Raw genomic sequence first — 24,949 nt, forward strand, 5'->3', positions numbered from 1 at the left:
TCATCAAGTCACCTCACTTGCGACCCCTTTTGACTTCTTTCAGCTTCACAGTGTTTCCAACTTTGTTCCTACTGCTGTCAAATCCTTTGCTTTCTCCTGCCCCAACTCTAGCTCCTGAGGGAAAGAAGCAGATGGATCTTGCTAGTCACCATAGTTGTTTGTTCATAGATTTCATATCACGATACCCCATAGGTGGTTGTAATCTTAAACTCAGGTTGGCTTGGTTATGGAGAGGTGAACTTTGCAATACACTTTTGCTCATTTCTTTTAGCAGAGGCTGAAAAAAAATTCTTTCATGATTCATTTGTTTAGTACACAGCATACTAGGATCTAACTTAATACATACATGAAAATAAAAAAATGAGACCTGTTGGAATTGTTCTAAGGGGGAGAGGGGAAAAGAGGGAGAACGATGGGGGGGAGGGAATCTAATAAAGATATACTGTAAGCACATATGTAAATATCACAGTGTACCCTCTATACAACTATTAGATGCTAATAAAATAATTTTTAAAAAGACCTAATCTATAGGGATTTTAGGAGAATCAAAACATGTCACACGATGGCTCATGCCTGTGGTCCTAGCTACTCAGGTGGCAAGATCAGGAGAGTTGTGGTTTGAAGCTAGTCTAGGCAAATAGTTTCTAAGACCCTATCTCGAAAAAATCTATCACAAAACAAGGGCTGGTGGAGTGGCTCAACATGTAGATCCTGAGTTCAAATCTCAGTATCAGACAATAAAAAAAAGAAAATATATCACAGATCTCATCATTACCACCATCATCATCAAAATCTCACTTTGTATTTATGTGTCAAGAGCTGTTAATATGTATTAACTTATTTTTATTCTTAGTACAACATGATACACTATAGTTTGTTATTATATCATTTTACAGATGAAAGGACTGAGGGCCAGGCAAGCTAAGTAACTTACCCAAAGTTAAACAACAATTAGTTTGCAGAGTCAAAATTTGAATTGAGACAGTTGGCAGAATCTAGACTATACTTTGAAAAGCACCTAACACATCCCCTAGCCCTCAGTGAGTAATCAATCTATATTTATTGCATAATATCTATTTTTATCAGCTTTCTTTGTTTTGTGGACTTTGGTCTTCTGGGACTAATCTCACACTTTCCCCATTGTTACTTTGCCATTAGTAACTCTGTGAGCATTAGGACCCACAATCATGGTGACACACAGATCCTTCTTTTTGTGTCTGCACCAGGCAGCTAAGCCCCGACACTCAGACTCTGTTCAGCTCCAGTAAACCCACCTGCTAACCTTGGCTTCTACCACACCACCTCACAGCTGACAGTGGGTTTATTGGCAGGGAAGGGAAGAGAGTAGTTGGGGATTTCCAACTCTAAAATTGTGAAAGTCATGAAACAATAAACTTAGACTCTCCAAATATACACTTTCACACTTTTGCAGGAACTTTTAGGAACTAGAAAAGTATTTAAAAAGCATCATCATTGATTTAAAAGAGTCATTGACTCACTCATTCATTTAGATATTGATTCTTTCATTTACCAATATTTTTCAGTCTTCAGATTTTTTTTTAGATATTAAGTAGTTAGAAAATGACTATGATAAGATTCTTCTTTCATGGAACATTTGATCATTTTGTTAATACTTAATGTTCGAGGATGGCCCTTGGCAGAACTGAGAACCAGGTGGACTTTTCTTTTTTTTCATTCATTTCCATCGTTTACATCTTCTTTGCGATTCTTCTCTTTCCTGAAATTCATAGAGGCCTTAAGCTTCCCCCATCTTTCAGACAGTAAGAAAAAAAATTCTCTCAAGGGTATTGATGTCTTTTAACAATTAGGTATAATATTCTGTTCAGCAATTTAGCTCACGTGATATAGAAACCAACAATTTACTTGAAAGAATTTAGTTCCCCCAAATCCCTGAAGATCCTTTTGAAAGCAGGAGACACCATCTTCATGGGGTTTAAATCAATATTCAAAACTTAATTTCATAGAACTAAATTGCTTACTTACTAAGCCCTTGTATCACCAGCACTATTTAGGATCCTTTTTATATATAATATCTATGAATTTCCATAGCAACTCCAAAATAAATGTTAATGACCCCATTTCCAGAAGTGAACACTGAGACTTAGGGAAAGTACATCGCAGATCCAAGTTCATATAGGCTGTGAGAGGTAAAGCCAGGATTCAAGGAAAGTGTATCTGACTCCAAACTCAACTTGGCTACAAGATTCTCTTAGTTGGTGGTATCAGGGTTGGCTAATTTCTCCAGGTTTCCAGACTATGGAATAATTTTACTCCTTTTAGCTAGCACTACAGAAAACCTTCACTTAATGAAGATTAGGAAGATACATAGAGAAATGGGCAAGATGCTGTGATGGTGTGGTCCATGAGCTATTTCAAAAGGTGGAGAGCTGGAATGGCAACAAGACCCAGCTTTCCAAAAAAGCTAAAAAAATGTTGGTCTTTGAGATGTCTATGCAGACTATAAATTCTGTGATAAACAGTGAGTTTCAGTAATGTCATTTACTGCAAAGACTTTGCTATTAATGATTTAAATAGTTTTACCATTTAATAGAATTTTTAGTGACCTTGTATAAATTGCCTAATTTCTTTAAACTCACTTTCCTTACCCATAAAATGGGAATAGTAATAGACCCTGCTTTTTAGGACTGATTTGATAAATAATAAGATGACTCATAAAGCACTTCCTACTCTGCTGGATCCATGGGACGTGTCCAGTAAATATTAGCTAGGTAAACTCTTGGGGTGCCATGTAAGCTGCCTGTGGCAATTCTGTGTGCAAGATGGTACTCAGGGGTCCACTACCTTAGAGAGCCAGAAAAGCAGCTGGGATCATAGCAACCTCTTACAGGAGGCCTGGGGGACCTGCGCTTGGGGAAAAAAAATCGAGGCAATTAGGTACATCACGGCAATAGAATAGTCCCATTAGAAACTATAGGATGTGCTCATGTACATCCAGGGCACTGTTAGACTGCTTCTGCTTTATTGTTTACAGGGTTTCCTAGCAGGTATCCTATGGTTTAGAATGAGAATCCCAGCTCCAGCATACCTGGAATGACTTCACTGATGTATTTATTTTCTAATCAAACCTAATGACGTCATTATGGGAATTTGTTTTCTGTCCAGGTATCCACACATGCAAAGATTGTTATTACTCCCATTCACAATAATGAAAAGAAGGCTTAGAACTGTAAGTTATGATCATGGTCAACATAGTGGAAAAACTCAGAGACTTTAATTCCTGTGCTCTTATTTTTCAGCCAGATCATACTGTCTTTCCTTCAGATTCTATCTATCTCTAAGGTTTCAGGATGCTCTCACAGACCTGAAGTTGCCTTTACATCTCACCTCAAAACCATACCCTTCCTTTGGTCCTGACTGGAGATACACTAGACGTGGCTATAGAAAGTATAGCCAGCCATAAATCCACAGAGAGAACCCTAGCATGGATAATGGCCAGAGGTTATCTAGGCCAAGGGTTTGTAAGGGGCCAGGTAATAAACATTTTTAGCTTTGAGTCCATACAACCTCTGTTGCAACTACTCAACTCTTACCAATGTATTGCCCAAGCAGCCATACACAATATGTAAATAAATGGGTGTGGTTATATTCCAATAAAACTCTATTTACAAAAATGGGTAATGAGCCACATTTGAACTAGAGGCCATACTTTGCTGACCTTGACCTAATCCATTCTCCTCATTTTAAGCAGAAACTAAACTCTGACAATGTGGGAGAAGTGTTAGAGTACTGTTTACAATATGAAAAATAGTGAATTGGTAGTTTTAGTCAGACCCCCATAGTTTGATTATAATTTTGTCACTTAAGACAGGCATTGACAAAGATTGTTCTTAGTAGAAATTGAAGGCCTGTGGTGACGGATGTTAATGAAAACAATACTATGCTTAGACTTGACAAGCGAAATAAAGACAGAACACTTACGCAAATATGCTATTCTTCTTCTCTATAAGGCCAGTGGCTCCCATGTGGTTGCAACTTTGATGCACACAGTATGCTTCTATGAAGTGGCAAGACACATTAAAACACTCCCTTATAGCAAAATACCTAATATAAAATGTATAAGAGTGAAAGTAGAATTATGCTTCCAAACATGATGACATGATAAAGCTGATTTGTGTAGGGACTGACAGTGATGTTTTTAAGAGTTAGTGGTGGATATCATCCTTGCTCAGGGTGGACAAAGCAGTTTAACTAGACAAAAGAGTTCACCAACTAAGCCAAGGTGCCAAGGCTGGACAAAGCATTTTTAGACTTTGCCTTATCACATCAGCTGTGACACTTTTCAGTATCTACTAAAGTTCATTAAATGCCTTGCTTAGGTGAGAGACTGATGTCAGTAGCCCTCCCTGAGAATGCAGAGGAATCGCCATCATAAATCTGGGAAAGCCAGGTGCTTTGGACTGCTGCCTTGCTATTTATGATTTTCCCCCTCCTGATACCTCTTCAACTGCTGCTGATGTCCAGGAATAGCCACTGATGAGTCAAGTACTGTACTAACTCGGGAAAATCAGATGTCAGTTTATTGATATGTCATACTGCACCAAGAGCTTCACTGAGTAGAATCTGGAACCTGCTGGACTCTGGCTCCCATTCCCTATATTTTAGGATTTGTAGAACTGCTTAGGGTGGCCTGAGGTGTGAATTCTGCTACCTTAATAGCATAAATAAGGCAGGGCTGTATAGGAGACCTGTATGGGAGATCAGATATCATATATAAAGGATTCAAGTCTCAGGAAGAAGATGGAAGGCTTTGGGACTCAGACATGTAGACTTTTGGGATTTGTAAGAATGAACATGTCATAATTTGGCATTTGTGGGCCTTCGACACATTCTTACAAAATGAAGTAAGTTGTCACACGGAGCAAACCTAGAAGGCTTCTGCATCCCAACAGTGATGTTAAGGCAGCCTCATTTATTCTCTTTTCATTCTCTAAAGGTCATGAAGTATATACATCCAAGCCATCATCCCTGGGCCTTCTGCTGGCTATGTCAGTCCCAGTCCTTCTCAGTGCTCTGTGGCTCAGAGTAAGCACTTCAGAGTCAGAGGCCTCCAGCCCCTTCAGCACGTCCTCATTCTCCACAGACTCCACCTGGGTTGGGGAAAGGGCAGCACCATCAGGTCCCAGCTGGGCTCTGCTTATCATTTCTGTAGCAGAGTAGCATAGGCCTAGAACCCAGTTGTACTCACACAGGCTGCTTTCTACCTGCCTCTCCTTAACAGTGACTAGAGCTATGCCAGCGAGACAAGTAGCCTGTGTCAGGATAATGCCAGTTAAATTAAGCCAGGAGGCTTTTATTATAGAAATTTCCCTCAAAAACCTATGAAACTTTAGGCAAGCCCTTTCCCCTTCCTGAATCTCAGCCTTTTCATCTGAAAATGAGAGGGTTGATTGAAATAACTGCTCTGAAAACTTTAGGGATCTGTGGGGATTTTTGACCATATTTTAATACAATCTGTACATGCAGGTTTATTTAGATTAATTGACTTTTCTAGCTAAAATTTATTTCAGTTTTTATCTGAGATGAAAATGTCAATAAAAATCATAGGTCTGATGTTACAGTTGATTATTTCAATATAGGTTGAGGAAAATAATCTTTTATAAAAATAAATGATAAAATTAATGTTTGCCACCATAGACATGCCATATACCAGTAGCATGTAGGTATGTTCTGTCTTCTGCCTTGGGAATCCCAAGCAAAATGACCTTGTAAGTCAACTTGAGCTGTTACATTCTAGGAGTATGAAAGTAAAGGACATATGGGATGTTAGAAATCCCTGGTTGACACACTTGAAGGAAATAGATGAAGAAACTTTCTTCCTCTTCCTGCAGCAACTCTGCCTTCCTTTTTTCCATTTATGAGCATGAAATGATGGTCTATGGGGAAATGGTGGCTCATGTAGCTATAGGTTGGGTAGAATGGAAGAAATTCCATCTGGAAGGGAGCTGCCGTTTCCCACTGTGGACCTCTAGCTGGTCTTCTACAAGCTTGGTGCCTGAGAGACCTTTACATAGTGTAGTTGGGCCTTTCTGCAGTGGCCTGGATTGTCTGAACTGTTGGTCAAGCTCCTTGTATTGGGCTGGATCAGTTCCTTACAGTCTCCCAGGTATCTCTCTGGATTACCCAAAACTTTCCAGACAGGAAGTACTGAAGGAGCTTCCCTGAAGTCAGCCTCAGGATTGAGCAACCCCAGGACCATGGGAGGGAGCAGGCTGTGAGAAAAGCTTTGAAACTTTAGCTTTGGTGGCGGGGGGAGGGGGGCTTGGTAAAAGGGAACTGTCTCAGAATCACCTCTGCAGGAGTACTCTAAGAAGAGGACATTTATCTTCCTGCCTAATGTGACTTGGGTAAAGCCAGAACCAGTGTTTATTCCTTTCTCATGGAAATGTTGCTTCATTTGGCCTGTGTGCCTTGTTCTCAGGACAACATTTATATCTTAGGAGGCAAAAATCTGCTATAGAAGGAAAATTCTTGAAGGGATAGTGGACTCAACCTTGCTGAATAAAAGAGCTAGAACCAAGGATACCTCCCAGACTCCCCTCTGGGTTGACCTCGCTGCTTCTTAGGACAGCTTTTGGAGGAGGCAGGCAAGGGCAGGTGTGTCCAGTATTCCCAGGAAGTGTCTGAGGTTCCCCTTTGAGGGACTAGAGACTCCATGTCCTTTCCTCTCCTCCTCCCTGCTCCCTCTTCCCACTCTGACTGCTGTTCTTTGCGAGTTCCTTTACCTCTTGGATCAGGCTTGATTCTAATGTTCATTTTCACCTAATGAGAAAAGCGAAGAGTGAAAAGTGGGCCTTGTAGCTATTTCTGTGTAGTACTGCAAGTGTGTCCAAAGCACTGATTTTTGCATTCAGAAATGTTCACAAACATCTGTGTTAAATATTGCTTCACCTAGCTAATATCATTCCAGGTCACTAGGATTGCAGGAAAAGATAGTTCTGTTCCACATGGAAACCCACTCTCCACACAAATAGTGTTTCATTGTTTGGGAACAGATGGGTCTTCATTCTTATAAGCCAGGATCTCCCTTTCTGTGCTTTGACTCCCAGTCTCTGTGTCACCCACAGCCATGGGATTCTACTCTCAGGACCTCCTTCCACCAAGCTCTGATCATCGTGCTTTCCAAATGTCTCTAAAATCCCTCTCTTCTTTCTGTCTCCACCATCCCTGAACTGAGGCAAGGTTTCTCCCCCTGTACTCTGTGTTCTGGCTTGTTTTCAGAACTTCCTTCTCAGCACCACTGAGCTGTTCCTAATAAAACACAGCTTGGACTATGTCCCCTTCCTGGTGAAGAGTCTTGGGGAGTTCCCTCTACTTGGAAGACTGAATTCCAAGGTGTCCAACCTTTCATAGCTAATTCTTATCTCCTGCACCCTTTGCCTTCCACTCTTTGTTCTAGCCACTCTGACCAGTTCAGTCATGTTTGTGGATCCCCCTTGCTGTTTAATACTCTCATGTTCTCACCAATGCTGGGCTTTTAACTTAAATTTTTTTGTCCTTTTTGAGTGGATCACCTTTTCCTACTCTTCTTAAAATTTAGCTTCCTCTCATGACTTCCTCTAGGAAAATATTGCTGACCCTCTTTCCCTCTGGACTGGGTTAATTAGTGCCTGGCAATCCTTGGTGCATATTTCCTCATTGTCCTCATCTTGCATAAGCATGTATGTCTCCCCCAGGTGCTCCTTGTTGAGAGGGATTATGCTTCTCTGTGTCTTAGCTAAGGGTCTGAGGCTAAAAGGGACTTATAGATGAACAAATAACCCTATAAGGAAGATTGAGCAAATAGAAAGATGAAGCTCAAAGAGGTTGAATGGCTGAATAAATGGTATATGACACTGTTGGAACTGGGAGCAGGTATCAGCCAGCACACTTCCTCTGTGTTGCAAGATCTTTGGTAGAATGTTCTAGCATGGTCCCTTTTCTAGTTGTTGTGGCTCCCTTTCCTCACTAAACCCTCACTTCTTATTCTCTTTTCTCATATTCATGTCACTCAAACCAGAAGTGGGTAGTCACAAAGTGACCTCTCCCCCATATTATATACATATATATAAATAAACAAGTATAATGTACATACATATGTATCATTTTAATAGGAAAAATGTGTCCATTTAACTGAACCTTCCGCTATGTCAAAATGTTTACTAATGGCAGTGAAATATACAATATATAATATAATCATAAGTATAATATATACTGTATATATTATATATTATAAAATATTAAGTTTATGATACTATAAATTATATAATTAATGTTATATAATATATTAACATATATGTTTACATCGATACTGAGCAAAATCACTGTGAATGATTTTCAGGATGAGAATCTCAATTCTGAGTATTCAGAGGCATGATATAATTATTGGGGTGAGGTCATGTAATGGGTTGAATGGACAGGCCCCTCCCAGAATCTGGAGGTCTGGACAGTCCTGACCCAGTCTTCTGGGCAAAGCCAGAAGCTCCTTGTTTTCCTGTCCTCAGGGGCTGCTTTCACACTTCTGCAGTTGGCAGCCACTGTGTCATTATACAGGTATGTTCCCATCAATTGTTAAGATGTGGCAAGTGCATTTGATTGCAACAATTAGGTAAAGTGCTAAAATTTGTGACTGGCTTCCTTTTTCCCATTAGAGTGGAGTCGGAGTTATAAATGACCTATAATAAGGTCATTCGCACCCAACTCGCATTCTGGTATGCTTTCTCGACAGAGAGAGAGAAGAAAATGGAGTTATAGCTGGTGCCGGGAGTGCATAGAGCCTTCAGTGTGACTGTGGGGTCTTACCCAGTTTGTCATCTGTCACCATGTCATAAGTGGCAGAGAAAACTGTTAGTCTTGAGAGATGGTTGGTCCTGGTTTACTTTCCCCAACTATAGGATGGAGTTAATAAGAACTTTTATGTCCTGCCTGAAGTCACTCCAGGAAACAGAAATACAAGTATAAATAAATATACATACATAAATACATATAATGTGTAGATTAATAAAACTGAGAATTAGAGCTTTAGTTTCTAAGAGAAGGGACATTTTTACATTGTTCACTTTACAAAGCATGTGGTACAGCTCTGCCTATAATGAGGTACTAAATAGGTGTTTAAAATTTGATGACAAATTTCTTTGACCTCTCTACTGATGACACTTTATTCATCCAGAGTTCTGTGGACTAGAGGAGGAACAGTTAGATCCAAGAACAGGTCAGTTAATTTAACTAGAAAAAAAAATGTGTCCATTTAACTGAGTCCTCTGCTGTGCAAAACTGCTACTAATGGCAACAAAATGTCAGCGCTAAAGTGAGGTTGGGTAAAGATAAACTATAATGCTTTCTGAAAACAGTTGTATCATCTGAATGTTGGATTCTGTAGCATGAACCCATTATTTAAACATCCTTGTGGGTGAGGAACCTATCGTTGCACCATACTGCCTTCTTACCAGGAGGATATGCAACTAAGCTTTTGCTCCCTAAAGCTGGCCCAGGGCCCACCAAAGAAGAAAGATGACAGGCTTCTAGATGAACTGTCAAACAATGCAAGAGTAATGCTATTTATGTTTTATCAACCACACTGGGCCAGGAGCTTATGCCTCCCTCCAGTTAATCAGAGTTGTGCTTACTGAGGGTCAGCTCTGTGCTGCACACTGTGCTAAGACAAGGACTCTACAAGTTATTTAATGTGTGGTTTCTGCCTGTGAGTCTAGTCAGAGCTATGATGCCAGAACACCAGATTTAGGAGTTAAAGTTTAATTATTTAAGAAATACCCACATACTCTCTAGGAGTTGGAAGAGAACATGTCAGAAAGAAGAGGGACTTTGCTGGGACTTAAAGGAGCTTAGGTAAGAGGACAAGAAAGGAATGGTGGGAAGTTAAGTTGGAAGGTGAGGAAGGGAGCATCAAGACATATGGATCGAGAAAATGTGGTATTTATACGCAATGGAATTTTACTCAGCCATGAAGAAGAATGAAATGTTATCATTTGCAAGTAAATGGATGGAACTGGAGAACATCATTCTGAGCAAAGTTAGCCAGGCTCAGAAGACCAAAAATCCTATGTTCTTCCTCATATGTGGACTTTAGATCTAGGGCAAATACAGCAATGTTGTTGGACTTGGGTCATATAACAAGGGGAAGGCACATACGGGAGATATAGGAACAGGTAGAGAACCCAAAACATGAAAGCGTTTGATGTCCCCACTCCAGAGGAACTAATACAGAAACCTTAAAGCGACAGAGGTCAACATGAGAAGGGGATCAGGAACCAGTGTAAAGATCAGTTAGAGATGAATCAACTTGGGTTGTAACACATTTGTACATGAAAGCAATGCTAGGAATCTCTCTGTATAGCTATACGTAACTAGCAAAATTGCTTTGTCTTTCTTATTATGTTTATGTCTTCTCTTCAGTGAAATTAGAGATAAGGGCAGAACAGGTTCTGCCTGGAAGCAGGTTGAGGGTGGGGAGGTGGAGGAGGTTGGAGAGTGGGGGGGCAGGGGGGAGAAATGACCTAAACAATGTACGCATGTGTAAAAAAAAAGACATAGAAAGAGCAAAGGTTCAGAGATGGTATTGACTAACCCTGTTACGTTATACCTGTCTCTCTGTTTCTCTCTCTCTCTCTCTCACACACACACAGAACAGAATGTGTTCAGAATAGGAAAAAATAAATCATAGCCACTAGAAAGTAAAAAAAAAAAAAAAAGAAATTGATGAATACTGTGATCTGAATTATCTCATACTGATGCTGCAGTTTGGCTGGGAATGGTCTTTCTGGGGTCTGGAAGACATGTGCACCCCAGGTACAGAACTAGACATTGAGCTGGTAGATAACGTTTGACTTAGTTGCTTTGGAACCTCTGGCTGCTGTTGTGTCATGTGAGTGGCTCTGATGGATCAGGTTGACCCACAGATTCATTCTGCATGATTGAACCACTGATCAGTAAGTTAAAATCTGACAAACAATAGCAGAATCAAGGCTTTTGTCACTTTCCATGGGGGTTGGGGAAGAGCGGGGGCTCATCTTCAGGCTTCTCACTTCCCTTTGCTCTGGCGTGTCTTTGGCTGGTGTGCAGGGGCCTATGCCCAAGGGTCTGTTGTAAGTAACTAGCAACTGGCTGAGAACAGAGCAAACCATGGTTAGCTGGTGAAGAAATCAAGTTTACATTGCAGGACCTGTAAACTTCATGCCACCCCTCCCCCCATACTCCAATTAAGCAAATACAGGAGAGGAAGTCTGAAAAACTAGAAGAGCAAAGCTGACAGCATGTGGCAAGGGTAGTTGGGACATTAGGAGAGGGAGGAGGCAGGACAAGGCAGTTGGGTTTTGGTTTGTTTTTTTAAATTAATGATGGGAAGGATTTGAAGACTTGTGTAATGGCTTTGCCAGCAAAAATGTAATTAGCTGAAGACAATATGCTGCTGGTGTTGGAGCTGGTGGTTTAACAAAGCCTGCCCTAATGAGAATGTCAGTATCTCACTCAAGAGATTGCCTTTACAAACCAGGCCTCTTCTCCATGCTTTGTGGTTGATTAGTTCCAGAGAAAAACTGAATTGAATAATTTTTAAGGAGAAAGAAGAGGCACAGCACTTACACTGCCCAAGAGAGCACACTTGATCATCAGTCTTTCCTCTCCCTTTTTTGATACTAGACAGGTCTGACTGGCAAGGAGCGAGGGCTTGGATAGGATATCGGCACATGATGCTCTGATCACATTTGTGCATCAGCATCTTCCCTAAGTCCTTAATTCCCTTGCTTTTTCCCTCTGATGCTGTCTTTAGCTCTATCATGTGTCTTGCTTTGAGGCCAAGATTGAGCCACAACTGGAGTATTACAAGGGATATGACTGGAGATGTTCATTGTTTTACTCAGGCTTTCGATTAGAATATGGGGCTTAAGACTATAATTTTGAGTGTTATGGGTCAAATCAAGGTATTAAGTGATAGAACTTTCTGACCAGCATTGAGTACTTGTATTGGTAGAAACTGTTGCCATCCTTTGGGTCCAGTGCAAAAAGTAACCTGCAGGATTTTTTTTATCTTTTCTATATCTATTAGTCAAAAACTTTTTGACAAATGCGACTATAGTATAGTTCCTTGTTTCCCTGAAAGTGTTCAAGTTCATTTTCTGCACAGTCTGTCTTGTGTGTTATTATATTGTACACACCATCTTCTAATCCACTTAGGTCTCTAATTACAGAACAAGGACTTAGCAAAGACAACTGAGTCCATGTGAGCATGTATCAGAGTTCTCAAGGGAATGATTGAGCATCTGCGTCCTTACCTTCTGAAGAGTATTAGTTTCACTTTAGAAAACATCTACCCTAGAACTGATGTCTCCATAGATTTTTCAATACCTTTGCAAAACGATAGCTTGACAAATATGGCCACTTATAGAAAAGCTTAATTATTGATTGAAATTATGCATTTAGACAACCTAGTGATCAAGCTTAAGTAAAGAAGATTGAGGGCATTTGGAAAGGCAGTGTAGAAAGCAGCCAGTATAGACACTTGAGGATTGTTACCTCTTAACCCCAAGGGTTAGATGGATAGACAGTGCAGGGTTCAATTTAGAGACAATGGGAAGTTGGGTGATTAGGGCTCATGCTACAATGGTGGGCCCCTTCTTTTACTCCTAGGACTTATAACCATACAACTAAGCTCAGTGGTTAAGCGTGGATTTGGCTGCATATCTCTATGTAAACTTGTATAAGCTACTGGACTCTTCTGATCTTCTGTCTCCTTATTTAAAAATAGAAATAGTAAATTCTAATACTTATATTTATTGGTAGGGTTCAATGAAATAATGGTTATAATTTACTCAATGGTGTGCCTGGCACATGGTAAGCATTTAACAAACAATAGTTACTATTAGTTTTCCTTCTCCATTGTACCAATACTATAAGAAGAAAGCAATGTGTGCACAGAATAATGAAATGGACAGAAATTCAGAGAGGAATTAAGCACATGTAGTGGGATTGTTACAGAAATCTGATACTGGATCCTTTCATAGTGTTTTGTGACCTTTTAGATTGTCACAAAACTAACCTGTACAGTCTTCACTTTTCTAGTGTGGGACTATGCATTTGAGGATTCCCCTATAAGAAAGAACAGGAGCAGGGCCTCTGAATGCCAGATGCACAGGATCTCATGGCTATCATGATTATAAGTTGTTGTTGTACCCCCATGTGTGGGACAAGAATGCTGTCAGTGCCATACCCCATGTGAAAAGCTGAGATCTCTCAGGAGCACAGCTTTTAAGAATCCATGTCATTTTTTTCAACTGGAGAAGAAACAGATTTTCTAAGCTTTGACTGGCTTAGTGATACTATGTACCAAACTCAGAGAAATCTTGACATCTTAACTCTCTCTCCCCCTCCTATTCCCAGATAGTGATGTTACAGGTGGTTTTCTTCTGAAATCACCAGTATCCCCATACATGCCTTACATAAGGTCTGCCTCAGTGACTAGTTTTTGATGTTGTTGAGTTTTATTTGCTCAGTTCCGGCAGCTGCCCATTATGCTAGCAGCTTTTCAAGACCTCCTCTCCTCTCCTTGAGCTGGACTGCCTGACTTTTGAGGAGATGGAAGAGGGATTTAACAACTCCATTTGATTAGAGAGAAAGAAGGGGAAAGTCTAATGGTCATTAGTAGATACGGTGCCTGCTGCCTCTTCTGTTAGTTGTTCAATAATTCCCTTAATGTTTGGTCCTAATGGAGCAGATTATTGTCATGATTTTATTTTATCAAGATCACCTACTGCATAAAAACAAAGAGGAAAAAGGAAAGGAACGTGGCCAAGAATAGGCATTGAGCATTATCCAGCTGGAGATATTTATTTATTGGCTTCATGCTTGGTTTGTGAAGTTTTGAAGGGCTGGTGCACATAGCCCAGGGAGGGAGCTTGTCTCATGCCGTTCTGCCCATGGGTTGCTGAGACAGCGACCTGGAGTGCTTTTGCTTCTATGTGGACCCTTTTATCTCCCAGCCTGCCTGTCATGCATAATACATGAATTTGTGCACGTGCATGCACACACATAGCCACATAACTGGGTTATATGTGGAGTTAACCTCTTAATACATGGCACTGATTGAGGCCCCACGTTTAATGTCTGACTAAGTACAATCTTTCAGAAAATTGTTGCTTTATATCCAATGGGACATAAGGACCTTAGCTCTGTCCCAGTAGCCTGATTTCTCACTGCTTCCCCTGTCTGAACACATGTAGCTCAGTCTTTGGGATTAAGGGATACATCTGGATAGCCTTGGACCTGCAAACCCAGCTGTGGCACAGTGCTTGTCCATCACCTTGTTTCCCTCAGCACTACTTGGCCTTAGCATTCTCATTAAGGCAAATGACAGGTAACTGAGGATCAGGCAGCAGCTTATGGACAAATACTTTCCCTTGTCTTTGCTTTGGGACAGTAAAGTCAAGGGTCTGAGACAAGAAAATCTCAAGAACCAAAAAAGCTGCTCTAAAAAAAGAATCTGAAGGAGGACAACTTGAAATAGCCCAGGCTGACTCCAGCATGCTAGCCTCCAGTCACTCTGTCCCTGTTGGGCTCCAGACTCTCATTAGATGAAACTCCTGAGTCTCATAAAGGAATTGAAGACAAACTTCCAAGATTAAAGAAGAGAGACAGTGATCAAAACTAACAGTATTAGAAACTTTTAGACCTAGGAAAAGCAAAAATAAACAAAGTAAGTAAGCCATAAATTTAAGTGTCCTTCCAAGAAGAATGCGCTGTAACCTCATTAGGTTGGAAGAGCTCTGGAATATCAACCTGCCTACCTGGAAGACTTTGTCTCAGAGCTGCTCTCTTGTTTATAGAAGGTTGCCTGTTTCCTACCTTTATAAAACAAGTAGCATTTTAATGAGAAAGGATCTTGGTGAGCATCCCAGTTTTCCTCTAAGCGTTGGATACCTGATCTAGGGGTATGGGTAAGGGATTCTGGAGCATGTCAAGGCAGCAGGCAACAGTAAAAGCATGCCCCATGAGAGGCTATCAAGGTAGGGTAGGTCTGTCCCCTGCCACTGGATTGTGCAATTTACATCATAAGCCCCAGAAGACACATTGAGGCCTCTTAATTAATGTGGTGGCCCGTGGCAAGTGGAAAGCCTTTCCATACAATTAAAGACTTCAGAAAACCCCCAAGAGAAGGTAATGTTCCTAATAATTTATAAATTGAACTCTCTACTTAATATGCTCAAAGTGTTTCACTTGTCTTCCACTTGGGAAGGAGATGGGCAGAGGATAATGGATTTCTATTCACCAGCCACCACAGAAAGGAGAATCTGTCAGAAGAGATAACCTAGGGACTTTTCCCTCTAGTTTGGGCAACTCCCCATGGCAGTAAAGGAATCCTCAAGGTCAAGGATGTGTTACCACAATTTTGAAGATATCATCTGATTTCAAAGTCCTCACTCTATGAGGGATTGGGGAATGGAGGTGTCAGCTTCTCAGGGGCTCCACTGACTAAATGGATTGGATGGTCTGCCTCTGAAGGATCAACTCCATCATGTTGTTGGCTTGTGGTTTTTGGCTTTACTGGGCAGGAAGAACTTGCTGACATTTTCACTACTATTATCTCAATAACTTAGAGCTGTTTCCAGGTTGGCAGGGATCCGTGTTACAATCAGGAAATTTTCAAGCTGAAAGTCACTGCATTTACTTTAATTACCTTACACCATAGATAAGAGCCTGCATTAGATTCAAAGAAGCCATGCAGTTGGCACCAAGTTGCACAGCTGGTTTACCCTGCTATTTTATTGGGGACCTTTATGCTATTAGTTATTTATGTCTAGTTTTCTGCTGGACTCATAGAATCAGAGGATCAAAAGGGACCTTGAGAGGTCATTGATCTATCTTTCTACTTCATCCATTCTCTAACTCCCTAGAAAATTTGGGTCTAGATTAGACTGCAACCAGAGTTGCCATATGGACTTGTGCAGTTTTTCTCCTCTTGGTCTGCCTATTGGAAAAGCCAGAGAGAGAGATGGAGTGACTATTGTCATATAAGAGAGAGTCTTTGCCCTGACCTTTGGGTGTGGTTAGGGAAGAGCAGGAGACATGAGCCACCAAACTTCTCTATTTGATTCTTATTTTTTAACCACTGTTTAATCCTTTTAGGGATGTAGTTTGAATTCAGTATGTCCCTTTGCCTTGAGGGATAATTAATTATGTCTCAAATTCACTCTTCTGGTTACTCCTAGGGTGAAGCTAAGCTTTGAAATGTGAACTGATTGATTGGCTGCAGTCTCTTGACAGATGGTAGCTAGAAACAAAATCTCAGCCTTTCCATTTTTCTGCCAAGGGTTCACAAAACCCAGGTGACACCCTAAACTTTGGCGACATTTAATAGATCCAGATTCTTTTATTCTAGGATTTATTGGTCATGTGACACTGATTTGGGAAGAATTTCACTGGCCCTTGGGGTATTACCCAGAATTTCACCTTTGGTTCAAGGTATCTTTACCTATTGCACTTTCTTTTGTTCTGAGAAGAAAAATACTGACTGGCTGTTTTTACCACCTATGATTTGTTTTTGTCTTCCTGCATTTTGTCTTCCATTCTTTTGTGCCTGCATTCACCTTTAAAAACCACATCGCATAGGTTATGTTCTTTAACTGAAAATAAATTCCATTAATCAAGAACAATACCTATATTCTTTACTACACAACTTCCCTAATAGTGACCACTAGAAAAATGCTTCCCTACAGCATCAATAAATACATGTTGACTAATTTAGTCATGAATTGAATGAATGAGTCACACAAACAGTGGACTTGTATAAGCTTAGCTTGCAGTCACATAAAAGATGTTCATTTTGAAGTATATTCAGAGTTGATGAGCCCTCCCTGCTTTCTTTCTTTTTTCCTTCATTCCATAAGCGATTATTTTCTGTCTGTTTTATGCCAAGCACTGTGATCAACCCTGGGGTTGTAATACATGTGTAGGGCATGACTGTCATGAAGTCTATAGTCTAGTAAATGAGATTGACGAGCAAGTAAAAGTATGTGTGGTTAGAGTTGTCTGGAAGGGTCTGTGGGCAGAGCATTGAAACTGGGGAAGAGTTGGCTGAGGGCCAGTAGCTAATCTGACTTAGAAGAATGGGTAGGAATCAGCTAAGGGAGGGAGAGATGATCCAGGACCCAGGTCAAATCTGCAGGCCGTAGCGTTGTTGGGCCCCGAGGACTAAGATAAGCATAAAAGGGAGATCTGCCCAGAATTTTCCATCCCCAAACAATGCCACCAATGTTCTATAAAACATTACTTAGAAATTCCAAAATCTACAAATTATCTGACAAAACTCATGTTACTCTCTTAGGTAAGTGCCAAAAATGTCAATTACATAATAAAATAAAAGCTGATTTCATTTGTTTGATCTCTATTAAAGCCAGTAGTAATGATTTATTGATTTTTCAAAAAAATATTTTTTAAAATGCCACTTTTCTGCAAGAAACTTGTTAATGGATGTGGAGTCTTCATATACCCCAAGTGCACTACTTCTAGTTACAAAATGTTAACAGTTTTGAGAAAAATCAATAGAATAATCAGAAAATGCATTCAAAGGTGTATAAAGAACAAAACAATTCTATATTTTACAGTCAATGTTTTTATTTTTAATGTTTAAAGTTTGCTACTTGTTACTTGTCACCTGAATCTAGATGTACCTTAATGCTTTGTTTTTGGTTTTCAATGCCATAAAACTTGAAGCTAACCCAAATAAAGAATGCACAGCAAACACAGCTAAGATAATCCAGAAACACAGAGTGAGACACGTGCATGTAAACAACCTATGCATGCTCCTGGTAAAGCCTGGAGCAATGGCCAGCAAGTTCATGCACGGACTCTAGGCAGAAGTCTATTTGGATGTGGATGCAAGGAGGGTCTGTCCTTCCCGATAAGTTGTCTTTTATTGTAAAGGAAGATGTCTGCTGACTTTGGAATTTCCCAGCTGCAGCCCTTGATCTAAAGTTTTGCCCATTTTCATCTGCTTCTTCTTCATTTCATTATATTCTTTGAAAGAAATATCCTAGAACATTCATGACTTTCACTAAACTGCTTAAAATTTTCTGTGGAAGTGGAAGGGTTAAATGTAATGAATATGTCAAATAACTATCACAGGAATGTGATGATAATTGAATGTGATGCTGGATTTCCAAGTCCTCATTATGCAAGGACAGCTATCAAAATGACTAGAACCATGTCTTGTCCTAGAATAGCAAAAGTCTTGTATACGTCTACTTGCTATCTGCTCAACAGATAGAGTAGGAAAGCACTTCAGAGAAATTTGTGTGTAGTGGTTTTATAAATTATTACAAAATATTATTAAATGATATTGCATATTAATATGGCGTAATGTTCCAGTATATATTATTTACATAATAATCCACAATTAATTAGTAAGTCATTGAAAAGTGTTATGACATCTGTCACCGATTTTGGCTTTACAAACCATAGCACAACTTGAGTGCCTGAGAAACCTCTTTCCTGTACCTGCACTGAGTTTCACCTACTGGCTGGAGTTTTACTGGTAACTGATTTCTACAAAGCCAAGGTTGTCAGGAGTCACTGCCTCTCAGCAGAGTAAACATTTCATTAAAGCAAGATTATGGGATTTTTTTTAAGAAAAATAAACAGAATATTATTTTAATTGAGTATCTGAGTTCCACATGCAGTAAAGGGAATTTTACTAAAACAAAATGGTTCCATGAGAACAATAGTGAAGGAGAATCTGGGACTGTTTGGTATTGTAGTTGTTCTGAGCCTTGGTTTTACCAAGGAGGGGGCTGAACCTGGAGATTTTCAATGAGTCTCTAAGCTAAAAGAGCTCACACATTTCTTTGTCGAAATTCAGCTAAATTGAGGGCCTAATAGTGTCTTTTGGGCATATAGTGATTTGTGGTATACATAGTCTTATTTTCACACAGAATTTGAAATGTTAGAGTTGGGGATTTTTTTTTTTTTTACTACTAACTAATCTTGGATTAGTGGGTACTTGGTAAAAGGTTCTTTGTGATAGTGCCCTTTTGACCCACTGCCATCTAATGTGCAAGCTAGGAGTAAGGACAGTACTGAGTGGACTCTTTCACACCCTTCTCTCTACCCTTTTATGGTCTGTGAAGTAAATGTCTCCAGTGAACAAAGCTCATTCAGAGTGACTACAGTGCTTAAGGACCTAGATTCTGGTTAGTCACTATAGTCCGGATTCCAGTCCTACTAATCACTTGCTGTGTGACCTTGGGAAAATTATTTAACCTCTGTGCTTCAGTATTTTTCATATGTAAAATGGGGAAACAATTCACCCAACTCTGTAGAGTCAAAAATATAGAGCATTTTGAATAAATAAATTTTGAACAGTGGACAGCTGTTCTTCTTTAGTAATTGTGCACTGTGAGGAGCACCCCTATGTCGTGGATCTTATCATAACTATATTGTGACCATGTCAAAGGAATTATAGAGGAAGGGTGGAAGGACCCCCTAAAAACTCCTATGTGAGCTGGAAAGATGGTGCTTAAACCATTCCTTAGAGATCGATGTTTATGCTACTCTTACAGCTCTTCAGGGAATAAAATTACCTCTGGCTTTCACTGGCCTAATTCAATGTCTGACAGCTTCTCTTAGTCAGGAAGTTATTCCTTCTGTGCAGCTTAATTAACTATTGTTGCAGTTTCAATTTGGGGTGAGGGAAAGGATAGCAGGTCTGACGCTGAGATGAGGGTTCTGCTGAAAACTATTGGATTGGACACAAACGCTTGGTTATGTGAGGTTTGGGGGCTATGTCTTCTAGGCAGGGTTCTGTGGGGTCCCAGAATGAACAGCAGAGGAGGTGGTGTTTAGCAAGGACCTAGAATACTTGGCTTTGTACTTTTTGACCGTGGAACCTGAATATGTTTACTCCTTCTCTGTATTTGTATGAAAGATCACACCTGGAGAAAGAGTTCTCCAGATAAAAGAAACATTTGAAAACCAGAAAGAACCAGGAAGTTGTGATGTCCCTAGCAAGCTGTATTTTGTAGCCTAGCACTGGGCAGCTTACTCTGTTGCTTCCTATCTCTGGTCCTTTGTGCAGCTTGCTTGATTGAAAGCAGCAGCAGTGTGTGTGTGTGTGTGTGTGTTGTGTGTTCCTTTGTTGACAGCAATGGTGGAAGAGGGAAGATAAATGGGAAGATTCACTGGAAGAGGAAATTTATAAATCCAGAACATAATTATTACAAGACTGGGGAAAGTTCCTTTTAATGTGTTTGGGGAAGTATTTTTGACCCACCCTCATGTGGGTGGGCCACCTGGGAATTGATAGGGGCTTTCATCTCCAGCCTGTGCAATTGGGAGGCAGTGATTGACACTCAAGGTCATGAGCAGAACCATTTGGCACACCCAGGCCTAATGAAATAGACTTGAAGGGATATTGACAAAAATAAAGGAATGAGAACAGACTGTGTACAAAAAAGACTTATGCCTGCTTCGCTCTGTGTGGGAATGGACTTGGGAGGATCCTCCAACCCTTCCAACCCTACTGGGGATGTCAAGGCCAGGTGTTCAGTCCCACTAAGCACTGCATCCTCACTTCCAAAAGATACTAAATATTATCCTGACTTGTAAGGACTGGTCTCTGAGATGGTGGCTACTGAGCACCAGAGACTCAGCAGGAAACTACTCTGCCAGCCTGCCTCCATCACACGATCTCAATGAGTACCCACTAGTGGTTGCAAGCATGAGGAGTACCACTAAGATCAGCATAATTAGGGGAAAGCTGTAGCCCAAAGGTCATGTTCACATGGCCGCATTCCTCCCCACACTTGGTGGTAAATTCTTGATGGATGTAAATTTGGATTTGTTGATGGTTCTTCCTGCTGGGCCAGTTACCAGGATGGAGACATTTAAGGGTACACTGAGAATAGCCTGATGTGTGATGTACTGTGCTGGGCACTTTACATAGTTTCCTAGCCTAGTTCTTAACCACCCTGGTGGTTAAGTGGTATCTTCTCTATCATACTGATGAGGAATCTGAGTTTTAGAATTTATAGGACTCATTGATCAGTGGATCCAGAATTAAAATCTACCAAGGATTGATTGTTAGATGCAAGACAGGAAGAAACTCGATGCTACCCCATGCTGGTTGCTTAAAAAAGGGTGGGGGGGGGGGCTTGAAACCAACTTTACATGTAGTAGATTTGCAGTAAGAAACAACCTTCCTCCCCCTCAATCCCAAAGACTTCTCTTTCCTTCAAATTGTTTGCTTAACTAAGAGCAAATGGATCCTTTGAAATGATGCATAGAGCACACCACTCCATCTTTCTCTCATGCAAAACAAGACCACAGCAGAATCCCCCTTTGCTGCTGAATGATGCTTGTTATAAGTGTTTAGCACACCTGAATGTGTAAATTAATAAACGAGTGACCAATGGTGGAAGCAAAAGGGACAATGACTCTTTGTGGCAAGAGCCTGCCTGCCTGTCTTCTCACATCCATATACTGTGCACTGTCCTATCTTCCCAGGGTGGCATGATTGCTTTGCTGCTGTCCATCTTGTGCCTGGTAATGATCCTGTACACTCGCCGTCGCTGGTGCAAACGCCGCCGGGTCCCCCAGCCCCAGAAGAGCGCCAGCGCCGAGGCAGCCAATGAGATTCATTACATCCCTTCTGTGCTGATCGGTGGCCATGGGCGGGAGAGTCTGCGCAATGCCCGTGTTCAGGGCCACAACTCCAGCGGCACCCTGAGCATCCGGGAGACACCCATCCTGGATGGCTATGAGTATGACATCACGGACCTGCGCCACCACCTGCAGAGGGAGTGCATGAACGGAGGGGAGGACTTTGCCAGCCAGGTCACACGCACCCTCGACTCCCTGCAGGGCTGCAATGAGAAGGCAGGGATGGACCTCACCCCAGGTGAGGGTGGGAAGAAAGGCAAAGGCTGTTTAGTCCTTGTTTCGGGGAGCTGGGAAGTGGTAAGGAACTTCCCCAAGTGGGCAAAAATAACCTGTTTTCTGAGATGAGTGGAGCTGTCTCTAATCTAGAAAACCCAAACAGTGTAAATTGCATTTCTTCCACTTTTACCATCATGGGGAGCAGAGGTGCCTTTACAGACAACATAGGAGTGAGTTACATCCTTTTTAGTATGTAATGAGCAATCCTCTGGGAGGCAAGGCGATTGCAAGAAAAATCAACTTGTTGACTTATTTTGTATATTATGTATTTGTATAGGCAATTTAATTCTCCAATGAAGTGGAAGGGCAATGCTCCCTGTTCTTTTCTCTGATTCCTGAGACTTGGGCCTGAGGTGTTTTAATTGCATTATCTTGTCCCTGCCTCTATGGTCTTTACAAAGAGCTATTTTTTCAAAGGAGGAAGGCAATCAAGGTTTCAGACTTCAGACACTTTGTGTCTCCATAGATTTTGAGACATTGGGTAGAAGAGACTTGGACCTAATCCAACAGAACAAGATCAGGGTCAAAAAAAATGCAGACAGGGAAGGACTGTACTTCACATAGATCACTTGTCTCTCTTTCATACTGCTACAAATAAGCATATACCAAAAGGTGATTCTTCAAGACCCTGCCCAATTATCTTCAAGGAAGACATATTTGATACTATATGCTACTTAAGATGCACACACTTCTGGTGAGACTTAAAAGAGTAAAATCACATTGAGGAAATGGAAAATCTGTTTGTTATCCAGAAGAGATCCTATATGAATAACCATTTTCTATTAAGATTTAAGGTCTGAGAATTCCTTGAGAATGGAAGGAGGGCATGTCTTCAACATCTCTCATATTCCCCACAGCACTTGCCATAGTGCTAAGGCCACCCAATAGACACTGAGGTACTGAGGGGTTATAAACCCAAATGCTTTTAGGGGACAGACAGATCACACAAATATGTGCAGTAGCTGGAGGTTAGACAATAGGGAATGGTGTAGACTGTGATGAAAGAAAGAGGTCATGCTCTGCTTTAATGCACAAAATTTAAATTCTTTTAAGACCCTGTGCTAACCAGAAAAAAGAAGGAAACCTGCAGTCTATGTCTAGCCAAAGGATGGCAAGTGGTGACTTTATCAATCCAGAATTAGTTGAATTGGATTTTAATTGTAATCCTTTTACTATGCTTCTTTTCTCATAACTTCGTACCCCTAGAAATCAAAGAGGAATGTTTTAGTTTCAGCCAGTCTTTCACTTTATTGGTTCCTTATTTTAATTCTGTGAAATCTCATCTACTCCGTGCATGTAGATTTTCTTGCCCTTACTTTCTGTTGGCCTTTTCTCTGAAAGTTTTTGCTTCGATTTTTCCTTACACAGGAAGTGACAATGCCAAGCTGTCACTGATGAACAAGTATAAAGATAACATCATTGCCACCAGCCCTGTGGATTCCAACCATCAGCAGGCCACCCTGCTCTCCCATACCTCCAGTAGCCAGAGAAAGAGGATCAACAACAAAGCCAGAGGTATCCACATCTCATGTCAGGGCTTGCAGATGGATTGCTGAATGTGGACAGAGGCAGGGCTGCTATTGTCCTCTGCATCACTCTCATGTGCAGCCACTGTACCCTGTCACGGTCTTCCAGAGACCAGTTAAATGCTACTCATCAAAAAATTTAAATGTGCAATTTTGATCAAGTATTTCCACCAACAAGAATGTACGCTTAGGAAATAATTGGACAAGTATGCAAAGATGTGTGTAAACAGCAGTTCATCACAACATTGTTTAAATGAGCGAAAAATTGAAAATGGCTTAAATGTCCATCAGCAGAGAATTGCTTAACTACCTGGCACATCTGTCTACTGTCCAATGGCTTCCCATGCAGTCATTTAAAATGATCATATAGCTCCATATTTGCTAATGTGGAAAGTTGCCCACCCAGCTATCCAACAGAAAAAAATGAAAAGGCAAAGCATAAAGCCATTATAGGGAATTTACAGGGAGTTAAAAACCTTTTACCTGTTTCTGTGTCAGAAAAAGATGGTGAGAATATGCAGGCATCAAATGTTAACAGAGTTCTTGTCTGATTTAGAGGATTTAGTGGACATCAGAGTTTTCCCTGTACATATTCTTGATATTCTTGTATATCTTCTTTATTCTTTTTTTACATATATATATATATATATATATATATATATATATATATATATGCCAGTAGAAAAACAAAAAATATAATCTTCTATGACATAATTCTGGTCTTATATAACTCAGAAGGGGATTATTTTTCTTTTTTCTTTATTCACCCTGGAGGTCCTCTCTGGTAGGTAGGTGACAGAAATGACCCTACCTGTGGAAACTCAGGCGGAGCAGGGTTCTAGTGATTTCTGTCATAAAGGTCTACTTCAACAAATATGGATATTGGAAAGCCTTAGCCCTCTTCTAGCTCTCCCAGATTGTCAATCAACCCTACTCTCATTTTTATCGATTTTTCTGTTGGAACTCATCCAGTGATTTGGTGTCATGAAGATAGAACTGAAAGTGTTGTCTTTGCCCTGTTTCTTGTTTCAGCTGGTTCTGCTTTCTTGAACCCTGAAGGGGACTCTGGCACAGAGGCAGAAAATGATCCTCAGCTGACCTTTTACACAGACCCCTCTCGGAGCCGGAGGCGCAGTCGAGGTAGGAAGGATGGGGTCGGGGAGGGGGCATGAGGTGGTGCTGCTTCAGGGCTGGGGAAGGCAAGGAAGGAGAGGCTGCAGAGGGTGCTGTGGGCCAAGGCCTGTCTCTGCAGGAAGAAGGTCTGGACCACACCTGGAAGAAAGAAGAGTCTAGAATGGAAAAGTTTCGAGAATCCTCTCTCCCAGATAATGGCACTCTCAAACAAGTTTCCAAGTTGTTTGAAAGGCTATTTCTTGGTCAGAAGATTCTCAATTCCTTCTGGAAGCCTCAGGAGTCATATTTTGCTGTTTAAACAAAGGAAATAAAGTTGATAAAGCAGGTTATAT

At 40.8% G+C, this 24,949-nt stretch overlaps 1 protein-coding gene across 1 annotated transcript in view; it reads left to right on the forward strand.

The window, feature by feature from the left end:
* The window catches only part of Astn1 (astrotactin 1), a 317,866-nt gene that overhangs the window by 110,096 nt on the left and 182,821 nt on the right, over nucleotides 1–24,949 (forward strand). The window contains exons 3-5 of the mRNA XM_074047397.1: nucleotides 21,526–21,919; nucleotides 23,326–23,472; nucleotides 24,516–24,623. Of these exons, the coding sequence (XP_073903498.1) occupies nucleotides 21,526–21,919; nucleotides 23,326–23,472; nucleotides 24,516–24,623 (649 nt within the window). The remainder of the gene's footprint in view (nucleotides 1–21,525; nucleotides 21,920–23,325; nucleotides 23,473–24,515; nucleotides 24,624–24,949) is intronic.

The sequence above is a fragment of the Castor canadensis genome, chromosome 11 (genome assembly GCF_047511655.1).
Source record: "Castor canadensis chromosome 11, mCasCan1.hap1v2, whole genome shotgun sequence".
Lineage (NCBI taxonomy): Eukaryota > Metazoa > Chordata > Mammalia > Rodentia > Castoridae > Castor > Castor canadensis.